At 39.4% G+C, this 11,260-nt stretch overlaps 1 protein-coding gene across 1 annotated transcript; it reads left to right on the forward strand.

The window, feature by feature from the left end:
• The first annotated feature begins 206 nt into the window (after positions 1-206).
• On the forward strand, positions 207-2,145 carry LOC136851244 (uncharacterized). The gene is made up of 3 exons (XM_067125200.1): positions 207-1,493; positions 1,811-1,896; positions 2,050-2,145. Exon 1 carries the CDS (start codon positions 555-557, stop codon positions 972-974), a length of 420 nt encoding a protein of 139 aa, XP_066981301.1. The 5' UTR covers positions 207-554; the 3' UTR covers positions 975-1,493; positions 1,811-1,896; positions 2,050-2,145.
• Positions 2,146-11,260: the final 9,115 nt, after the last annotated feature.

An 11,260-nucleotide genomic window follows, 5' to 3' on the forward strand; every position in this document is an offset into this window, starting at 1 on the left:
TAAAGGACTGTGGCTGTCAGACCAGTTTTGTAGCTGAAAAACTTGCATGTGATAATAAGTTGAAAGTGTTAGAAGATAATGTCTCTTTAACAGTCAATGGTTTTAATTCAAGTAAGAAGTATAAATCCAAGATAGTTGAATTAAAGTGCAACTTTGATGATAAGGCTTGTGTAATACATGATTGTGTGTGCCAAGCATAGATATAAATTTGTCATTGCCAGGAATTTCAGAAGTCAATCAGAAATAATGTCATTGAATTTAGGGATTTTGAATATCTTGTTTATCATGCTGTACATTTGATCAATAGAAGGCCTATTGCATTCAAGGAAGCATTAAGAGATTGTTCTAATAATGTACCAACCCCTATAACGCCAGAGGAACTTATTCATGGATATTCATTGGTCTCTTTGAATATTATTCCTGCATTACAAGCTGACCCTGATTCTGATGAGGATTTTCAGGTTGATTTTGATGCTGTACATAAAATTAAAACATCTTATGAGAAGCTGAAACATGTTAGAACTAACTTGCTGGAAATCTATCATCAGGAATTCATGAACACTTTAATTAAACAAGCTACTGATAAGAAGGATAGATATGCTCCTGTAAACCATAAACAAATCAGTATCGGCGATATTGTGCTGGTTAAGGATGATGGATATAAACCTATTAATTATCCTATGGGAATTGCCAAAGAAGTTTTCAAGAATATCAACGGAGAGGTAACTGCTGCAAAAGTTCTGAAGGGTAAAACCAATGAAATAACTAAAAGGCATGTTACTTCTTTAATACCACTCTTGAGGAAGGAGTCTGATGAGGATGCTGTAGCATCAGATGATGATGATGAGGATGCTGTAGCATCGAAAGAAGAGGCTCCAGGCATGGACGTTTCTAGAAAACGTCCACTGAGAAAAGCTGCTGAGATATCACGGCAAAAATTCAAAAGCATTCTAAACGATGATATTTCAGACTAATTATATATTTTTTTTTATCAAATTTACATAATCCTTATGTAAAATTTGATTTCTTCCCCGGGAGTGTTGAAAAATAACACTAAGTTATTTTTTGTTTTCTGTTTCTTTTTTTTATAATATGGTAATTTGGTAAGTTTGTAAATGATTGTTTTAATTTTAACTTGCATTTTAAGTATTTAAATATTTTTTGTTTACATAAAATGATGACAATTCCTTAATAACCTGTTAAAAATTAAGATGGTTTGGGTCGTTGAAGAGATTTGCTGCTCGTTATACATTTCTTACAGAAAGGAGAAGTGGACGGCTTTTAATGAAAATGAATGTAGTTCTTAGCCATCTTCACCAGTGACAACATTGGATTTACTTACCTCTTTATCGTCATGGTGAAAAAATAAGTGATCGGTACCATGGATCCGCATCTTACGTTACCTTCTGCTTGGAAGCCTTATCAAGAGCCAGCACAGCAATTGTGATATGTTGCATTTACAAACAGCATACACGGACAGTATGGGTTGTGAGGTACGTCATCATTTGTAAAGGTCATTTAAATTTTATGATTTATAATCCATAGTTCATTTAATAATGAAAGTCCCTTGCTTTGCTTTTTAGCCCCCACAAATAAATATACCCTTGGATAATATTTATATCATTTAGAATTTTTATGGGATTGCCATATTATAATTTCCCAGTCATAGTTAAGAAAGAGATTCATTTATCTGCAGTTACTTTGTGCTGGTTAGATAATTTAAGTGTTGTATCATATTTTGGTATTTTCTCATTTTGCCACTTTTATGTTAATTAGTCGTTTATTTACATTCGTTGTTTTTATTACTTAGGTGGTTATTCGTTCGGCCTTACTGTAATTTTGGCTTGTTGTATACAAGTAATATACTTAATACGCAAAGTGGACCATTGCCTTTAGGTAATTATTATTTGGTAGTGTTAAGTGAAATCCATTATTGATACAATACATATATTTGAATGGCATTCCTGTTTAAATAATTTATTAGTGATTTCGATAGTTTAAATTACCATTTGAAGTGTAACTGATATTTGGTATTTTATATTTATCTAGGGGTTCTTGAAAATGGTAATTGGAAGTTGGAGATGCTTGACCATCGCTTTGACCTCCATTTAAGGCGATCATCTTCGACAGCAGCAACAACAGCATTGGTTTTACCAAATTTGATTTATTTGTCCAAACATTCTGACAGATGAAAATTTTAGGATGCGTCCCCACTCGGCACTGCCCCAATAGGACGCACCTGACCCAGTGAGGACTCATTTGGTATATATTTTTTTTATTTATAGGTTTTATCAATAAAAAGGGTCTGAAATGAAAGATTTGCATTAGCACAGCATTTTAATCAGTTACATTACAAAAAAATAAAAAGATCTGCAAGAAATGATAAAACCAGAAAAAATTTATTGATTTCAAAAACTCATTAATGTCTCCTTGACATCTTTAGGATGATAAACCGAACACTCTCTGTCGGTATTGGACTTGTGGGGTAGAGAGGACAATTAGTTCTTTCCTGTGAACAGGGTAAAGACAGCCCTTCCTACCTCCTCTTTGCAACGTAAACCCTTCTTGACTTCTCCTTTAGAAAGGATACTGTATATTCTAGCAGTTTATTTAGGGATAAAAAAAAAAGTCGTGACGGAAAACAATTATTATTGAAATATTTCACTAAAAAGGATATCTCATCGTGGAAACTCATCCAGTTTGGCGAGTGGGTATAAGCCCTATGGAGGAGGTTTGAAATAGAGTTCAGTTTAAAATTAAAGAAACACGAACTATAAAAATTCATTCCCAAACCAGTAAATGTATTCTTTCTATACACACCTGTGTAAAAAACCTGAGTCACCTCTGGAAATAATAAGATCAAGGAAGGGAAGTTTGTTATTTACCTCCTTCTCCATAGTGAACCTTATGTTTGGATGTTGCCAGTTGACGAACTCCAGAAAGGACTCTGCATGATATTCATGACGAAATAGGGAGAACGTGTCGTCAACATATCTTCGATAAAATAGAGGGCGAAACCTAATGGGACATTCTTCTAATATGCGCTCCTCCAGGGAGCACATGAAGATGTTAGGAAAAATTGGACCAAGTGGTGATCCCATGGCCATCCCTTCAGTTTGTTCATACAAAATGCCATTGATGACAAAGGTCGTGTCCAGCACAGCCAGCTCTAAAAGTTGTTTAAAAAATGTTCTACTAAAATTATTAAAATTGCATCTTCATCAGTAAAAGTTTGCTTAATATTATCTCAATAGTCTCCCCCACTGGGACATTTGTAAATAAGGATTTCAGAGAAGAGAGTCCAGTCTTAACCTTCCACGAGATTTTTGTGCTATCGCATGTTATGTTGCATTTTTAAGAATAGGAAACTAGGAAACAACTCCAGTCGAAGAGTTAATAAAGGGAATCGTGTCCTTATTGCTTCGTCCATTTGATAGGACAATTTGAAAGTCCTGAATTCCAAGATAAGCACACTGTTTTTATATACATAACCACAAAGGCTTTGACTCCAGCCATTTTCGCATCGCTAGATTTTTCCTCTCTCTCTCTTTTTCTCTGTGCTTCCATCGCTTGATCGATAGGAAAAGGAAGTATTTAGGAATCTAAATTTCCGCCACTCAAGACGAGAGAATAGTAAATACACATTCGACACGGAATCTTCAATTCCAGGCCACGTGGTCCATCCTCAACCGCACGCCATCTTTAATTTGTGAGTCCAATTAGAAATTCCATTGTTATAAAAACCGCACGCACAGCGCGATATATTTTCTTTCGCTCGCTAATTTTTACCTATATGTCCGTACACTTGAGTTTTGAAGGCAATAAACTTCAGGAAAATTTTCGTTCATTTATTACAAAAGGGCAGGTCCAGGTAACGAAAACAAAAGCCAGACATGCAGTCAAGAAGACGACCTCATATTTTCCCACCCACCTGCCTGACTCATTCATACGTCGGCAGATGTTACTTTTCAGAAGTAAACATTTGAGTAGGCACTGAGCTAAGTTGTTTTGATAACGGAAAATAATTTCGTTCCTCCCCACGCATGTTATAAGATAAAGCAATTTGTTTTTTTCGTTTAGGTCTCGTGCGTTGAGAATTTAATTCATTACGCCACATTTAATTTATTTATAGAGCAAGGAAAATTTCTTTACACACCATAAGTGTATAATCCAGTAAGCCTTTCTTTTATTAGATCTACCCCCACATCACGAAGTCGTCTCTCCGCAAAATAAAATAAAAAAAAAGCTTATTTAGCTTAGGCTAATTTTTCGTTCATTAAGAACCACTAAGTCTGTTCAGGCATATTAACAACTACTCTGAAATTTGTCTTATTCAGACATATTAAATTTTAACAGTCTTTCAAACACCCTGAGGTTGTCCTATTCAGACATATTAAATCTTAACTAAGTCTTTGTCTTATTCAGACATATGAATTAACAGTCTGATTTCAGACATCCTGAATTTTGTCTTGTTCAGACATATTAAATTTTAACAGTCTTATTCAGACACACTGATCTTCATTTATTCTGAACATTTGAGTGTTTCAGATTTGTCTTATTCAGATATACTACTGGCGAACAGTCTTTTTCAGACACTCTGAGGTTTGTCTTATTCAGACATATCCATTTACATTCATTCCGAACAATTAAGCTTTCAGACATCCTGAAATTTGTCTTATTCAGACATATTCATTTACATTCATTCTGAACAATTGAGTGTTTCAGACACCTGAAATTTGTCTTTTCAGACAACTGAGTCTTTTCAGACAACTTATTCTATTCAGACACCCTGAATCTGGTTCATTTTGAACCCTATTGAGTCTCATCAGACATATTGAACCAGTCCCCTTGGACAGCCCTGAGTCTTTTCAGACAGCTTGAGTCTATTCAGACACCCTGAGTCCTTTGGGGACACCTTTGAGTCTATTCAGACACCCTAAGTCCTTTGGAACACCTTGAGTCTATTCAGACACCCTGAGTCCTTTGGGACACCTTGAGTCTATTCAGACACCCTGAGTCCTTGAGACACCCTGAGTCTTTCAGACATATTGATTTTCTTATGGGTCTAGCCTATATAACCATTATTTCAAGATGTTCTTGACATCCAAAGCCCAGCAAAATGAGGTCTTCAAATTCTACATGTCCGCTGGAAAGGATATGGAACTATCTGACATGTCCTAAGGGAATGGGTCCAAGAGAGGGTAGAACATGTGCCAAATGCGGAAAGAGAGGCAGAAAGACAGGAGAAAGAGAAAGAAAGAATAGCCCAGGAGAAACGAGAAGAGGCAGAAAGACAGGAGAAAGAAAAAGAAAGAATAGCCCAAGAGAAACGAAAAGAGGCAGAAAGGCAGGAGGAGGAGAAAGAAAGAATAGCCCAGGAGAAATGAAAAGAGGCAGAAAGACAGGAGAAGGAGAAGGAAAGACAGGAGAGGGAGAAGGAAAGAGCTCATCAGCTTGCAATGGCAGCTCACGACATGTGCAACACATCAACACCCTCTCCTCATTCAACCCTCAGCAGTGTAGGTTCCCTCATAAGAAAATGGGACGAAGCCGAGCCTGAAGCCTGGCTCAACCATATTGAAAAGGTCCAGATGACCTATCAACCCTCTACTGAAGAAGTGTCTCTGATCCTGGGACGGCACCTTAAAGGAAAGGGTGCCATTGCATTCAGTGCTCTTCCCCCTGAGGATCAAGGAAATCTTGACCTTATCTACCAAGCCATTATAAAAGCTTTTGAAATAACTCCCGACCGTTGGAGGAAAAGGTGGAGAAATATGCCCAAAGAATCAGGCCAAACCTGGTCCAAGTGGAACTTTAAAAAGACCCAGGTCTTAAAATGATGGCCAGAATCTCTCAAAGCCACTAGTGTGGAGGACATCCTTGAACTCATCCTACGGGACTTTTCTTTTGTGCCCCTGCCAGCTCTCGCCACCCATCAATGTGGCAAGGCGCCTAAGACAGTGGTCGAGTGCTGTCGCTGGGCTGACACTTCAGACACCAATCACCCTCATCTTAGTTCCCATGGAAGAAAACTATATCCTTCCTCACCTGCCTCGACCAGCTCCCAGCAACCTGCAAAAATGGGCAACCCCATAAGAAACCCATGTGTGGGTACTGTAAGAGAACAGGGCACTCCACTGAAAAGTGCCACTTGAAGGCTGAGGATCAACCAGAAAACCAATTTACGTCCTCAAACGGGACAATTTTTTGCCACACCTGGATCATGGATGAAGGGTAAAGGGCCTGCTTCCTCTATGGGACAGGTCCAGGTAAAGATTATAGTCGGACTTATTGCCTGGCTTGCAAGGTCTATAGCCACTCTGCCCAATGGACAAAATACCCTAATAATGATAAACCAAGTATGCCTGCCCTTGCCTTGGTCGTCACCGATCCAACATCTCAGGTCCTCCTGCCCAGAGTCACATTTATGTGTCACCTCCCCCTAGGTAGGTGCCCGTCAGCCAGGTCAAAGCATTTGATGATTCTGGCACACAAATGTCCCTCATAGGGAAGACAAAGTTCCCTGTAGAGCTACCATTAACAGACGGAACCTTATCATGAATGAGGGTGTCAATCACCTTAAAATGATACTCCCTATTGCAAGTTGGGGATCATGAGACTCATCGATACGAAATCCTGATCTTGGTGTTGCCAGATACATCCCTGGGGGTCATGACCTCCTCCTGGGACAGGGCTTCCAGTCTCCATCTAGTTAGAGCAATCCATGGGTCCAAATCCCCAAATCATTATTTAGGCACGAGTAAAATTCAAACGCCTGATTTTTTCACTGCAATATGCCATCTGAGTGTAATGTGCAGTGGCCCTCCACAAAGATCGATTCCCAATCCCATTCCAGTGCCCGGCCCTGCCCCAGTGCCAGTGCCAGGGACCCTCGGGCAGATCCTCCAGAGATCATAATTTTGATTCACAACATCTGCCAGTGTCACTTGGGTGCACTGAGCAGTGCCAAAACCGTCCGTCCCAAATGACAAACAAGTTAAAAATCATTAGTTCCGTCCAAATCAGTGCCCAGCCCTGCCTTAGTGCCAGTGCCAGAGCACGCCCCTGATCTCCATTCCAGAGATCCCAGTCTGGGCCTCTCTCTTCTCCTGGCTTGGCCCCACCACCAATGCCAGTAAGAGAGACGGATCCTTCCTGACCACAGCGAAGCTCATAAGAAAGGTATTATCTCGCAACCCGTGCCTGAGCTGGTCATTCTTTTATGTGAGCGTATCATGCCCCCACGACCGCTTCCTCTCTGTCTCAGTCTGCTGCAGACACAACAATGAGTAAGGACCCTGCCATATCTTAATTGGCTGATGAACTCAAGGAACTGCGACGAATCATGATAGAGCTTAGAGGAAGGCCCCTGCATCAGCCACAAAGAAGCCGACACAGGTGGCACTCAAATACCCTCCCCCGAGCTCGGTTCCACCAATTCCCCAACCGAGACAAACCATCACAGTGGGAGAGGTCCATGGAGGAAATACCACGGGCGTGGATAATTCCAAGTAGCTTAAGAGAGTTTATCCTTTGATTTTCCTGGCATCTGTGCCAAACTGGCACAGTGCCATCCCTTTATCCTACGAAGACTTTGGCACCTCTATCCAGAAGAGGATGTCAGGGTCCTCCACTATTCTATTTATTCCCTTTGTAACCCTATCCCTTATTCTTTTTCCTGTAATATTTCCTTTCTTACTTTTGATTATTACTCACCTTTATTTCACGCCTTACCTAGGCTCGCCTTTTACTTAATCACCTCTGCCAATGCAGAGTGCCATTAACAGATATGCAAGTTGTATAAGTCCCACAACTTCTCTTTCATGCCTACCGCAGCATGATGCATCTAAAATAAGATATGCCATCACCATTAGGTATTATTATATGAGTGCCAACTTGGCACAGTTCCATTATCGCAGATGCAGGCAACTGATCCTTCCAGAGGAGTCACGCCCTCTGGGTACCTTTGCAGCCTTCTTGGGCTAAGAAATGATCCTAGCTCTCTTCCATAGGCTAAGGAATGTAACTTTGGGATATGTAATTGCCATCTTATTTTACAATCATTGGTTTACTCAGAATCTGTCATCTATTCTCTTTGTGAATCTCTGTAATAAATCTCGAGTTTCAGACTCATGACCTTGTGTTTATAGTGTCCAAATGGCATTGAGCCATTGCTCACATATTGTGGAAATACCTAACCAAGACCACGCTTACCCTATTGTAACGCCTCTTCAAGGCAGACTAACCGCATGTGTGCAAATTCGTAATTGATTACCATTAAGAGTGCATGATGTATCTCTAGAATTTGCCTAGCGTTAATTCATTGTTTTAACTATACCATTTCATTGTGAAAAAATTTGATTAACACTGCCTTAACGTAATATGAACTTAAAGATAAATAATATGCCATTTCTAGCAGCAAATATTTATTCTGTGTTAACGTAAGTGTCACAAATGTTGCTTGCCTCTTGAGTTTAATTGCTACGCAGAAGTTTAAGTTAAATTAAAAGGCACCAAAGGGAAATGAGAGAGAAGTAAAAAAGTATTTAAGTGGGTTTATTTACCTGGTAATCATTCTCACCCGATCTAGGCGTGAATGCTAACTTGGTTGGGGAGGTGTGATGGCTGGGACTTTTCCTTGCAACCTCACCCTGTTTTTACATTTGCAAGGAATGGAGAAAGAAATAAATAATTAATGTCCTTCATTCACTACTAGAACTGAGGTCTCAATTCACCCCTTCATAATCTCTCTCATTCCCAAAATGGTTAAGCATAACTCTCTTCTTCTGTTCAGAGTGATTGCTTGGGCCTAAAATTCCAGGTACCCCGTGTCCAGCCAGACTGGGGGAGAAGCCTCATGAGAGAAAGTTGACCCCCTCATTCTGAACCCACATGAGCTGACTAGCGCCATGTGGAAACCATGTCGGTCGACATAAAGGAACCATAACAAAAATTGACCTCTGCACCACCTGGATGAGAAGCTAACGTAATCCCTGCAGGTTATAAATAGACTCTGCAAGAGGAAATCAGTTCCCCAGTTCCTCAGAGAGATCGCTCAGGGCCACGTGAGACAGACGTCCTTGTCTGTCCCTTTGAACACGTGTTCGACCAAGCAGCCTTGACCATATTTTTTCATAGTGGCATTATAATTTTTTCCTCCATTGCCAGCGCAATACTGAATGAGGAAAACGCTGTCTGACTAAGGTAATGTGCCCAAATTTTGGTTTTAGCCAGTCACGACCTGTCCATTTTTTCCATTGTGCGATCACCTCAGTAATTTGTGGGAACATTCAGTGTTAACGTAAGATATGCATTAGTGTTTAACTGAGTTATTTGGCACCATCTGTACATTCCTCAGTTCCCTGATGAGTCTTATTACTATCGCAAGTAACTCATCCTGCATGGCCTCGACTGTGGAACCTCTCGGCCGATCCTTGAGCAGTTCTCCCCTTCAACTGCGACCTTCCTGTTATGAAGATATCGTCAGCTTAGAATATTGATTCTGTGTAGGATTCATTATTTAGTAGGCCCTTGTTATTACCTGCCAGTAATTCATCATTCTTCTGATCTTTGGTGTTATGTAAATATAATTAGTTGAGAGAACCCTGAGTTTATGTAAATTCCTCAACCTGAAGAAGGTCTTAAGCCATAGATTTCATTTGTTTTGTCTACGAGTGGTTTTAATATTGATTCAGATCTTTAATAAATAAAAGAAACTTCCCTGCATTATCTGTTTCTTCGCCCATAGTCAAGTAAGTATCCTGAACACTGTAACAACATATATATATATATATATATATATATATATATATATATATATATATATATATAAATGAGAGTCTGTATGTTTGTATGTTTGTGTGCTATAGAAATTTGAACCACTTGACTGATCTAGACAAAATTTGGCATGTGGCCATCATTTGACCCAACTTAGATAATAGGTAGGTTTCAAACCCATATACAGACAAACCCAGACATCTGTCCCATTTATCCAGGCTAATGTACCTTTATCCACGTATTAAGGATTCAAGGAACTGTCTGCTTAACCAGACATGCGAGATATACTGGTGACATTATGTCCTTTATTTTATTCGCTCAAATATAATTTGTTTCTTCTTCTTCATTTTTATCTTCAGTGTTCATTATAAAGACTGCTTTGTGATGTCACGATGATGTATTTCATTATAAAGTCGGCTAAAATGAGGTTTGGAATAATATTAGAAAAGCTTCTGTCAAAAGCCATTCGTATTCCTCATTTGTGCATGTGTAGTAGCTGCTAGCTCAACCCAACGTGCAAGACGATGATGAAAGTATTTTCTATATTATTTTATTTGTTCAAATGCGCATTTTCTCATTAATTTGATCGTTTCTTCTTCACTATAGCGACTGCTTCGTAATGTCAGTATGGTGTATTTTGTTATAAAGTCAGTTTAAATGAGGTTTGGAATAATAATAATTATCAAGTGATTTGGCAACAACACTTCACAACATACCTAAGGCCAAGTGTTCACAATAAGGTTTGCCTATCAATTCACCCATGACTGTTCAATGGATGAGTGTCCACATGAAAAAACTGTCAGTCGGACTGTCAACACAAGATGAAACAAAAAAATCTGATTAACGCTGCCTTAACGTAATGGGAACTTAAAGATAAAAATACGTCATTTCTAGCAGCAAATATTTATTCTGTGTTAACGTAAATGTCACAATGTTCTGCTCCTCTTGAATTTAATTGCTACGCAGAAATTTAAGTTAAATTATAAGACACCAAAGGGAAATGAGAGAGAAGTAAAGTATTTAAGTGAGTTTGCTTGCTGGTAATCATTCTCACCCGATCTAGGGAGTGAATGCTAAATTGGCTGGGCTGTTTTCACTCAACCTCACCTGTTTTCATCTGCAAAGGAATGGAGAAAGAAATAGAAAATTAATGTCCTTCATTCACTACTTGAACTGAGGTCTCAATTCACCCCTTCATAATCTCTCTCATTCCCCAAAATGGTTAAGCCTAACTCTCTCTTTCTGTTCAGAGTGACTGCTCGGGCCTAAAATTCCAGGTACTCCTGCGTCCAGCCAGACCTGGGGGGAGAAGCCTCATGAGAGAAAGTTGACGGCCCCCTCATTCTGAACCCACATGAGCTGACTAGCGCCACGTGGAAACCATGCGGTCGACATAACAAAAATTTACCTCTGCACCACCTGGATGAGAAGCTAACACAATCCCCGGAGGTTCTAAAAAGACTCTGCAAGAGGAATCTCTCTC

The sequence above is a fragment of the Macrobrachium rosenbergii genome, chromosome 23 (genome assembly GCF_040412425.1).
Source record: "Macrobrachium rosenbergii isolate ZJJX-2024 chromosome 23, ASM4041242v1, whole genome shotgun sequence".
Lineage (NCBI taxonomy): Eukaryota > Metazoa > Arthropoda > Malacostraca > Decapoda > Palaemonidae > Macrobrachium > Macrobrachium rosenbergii.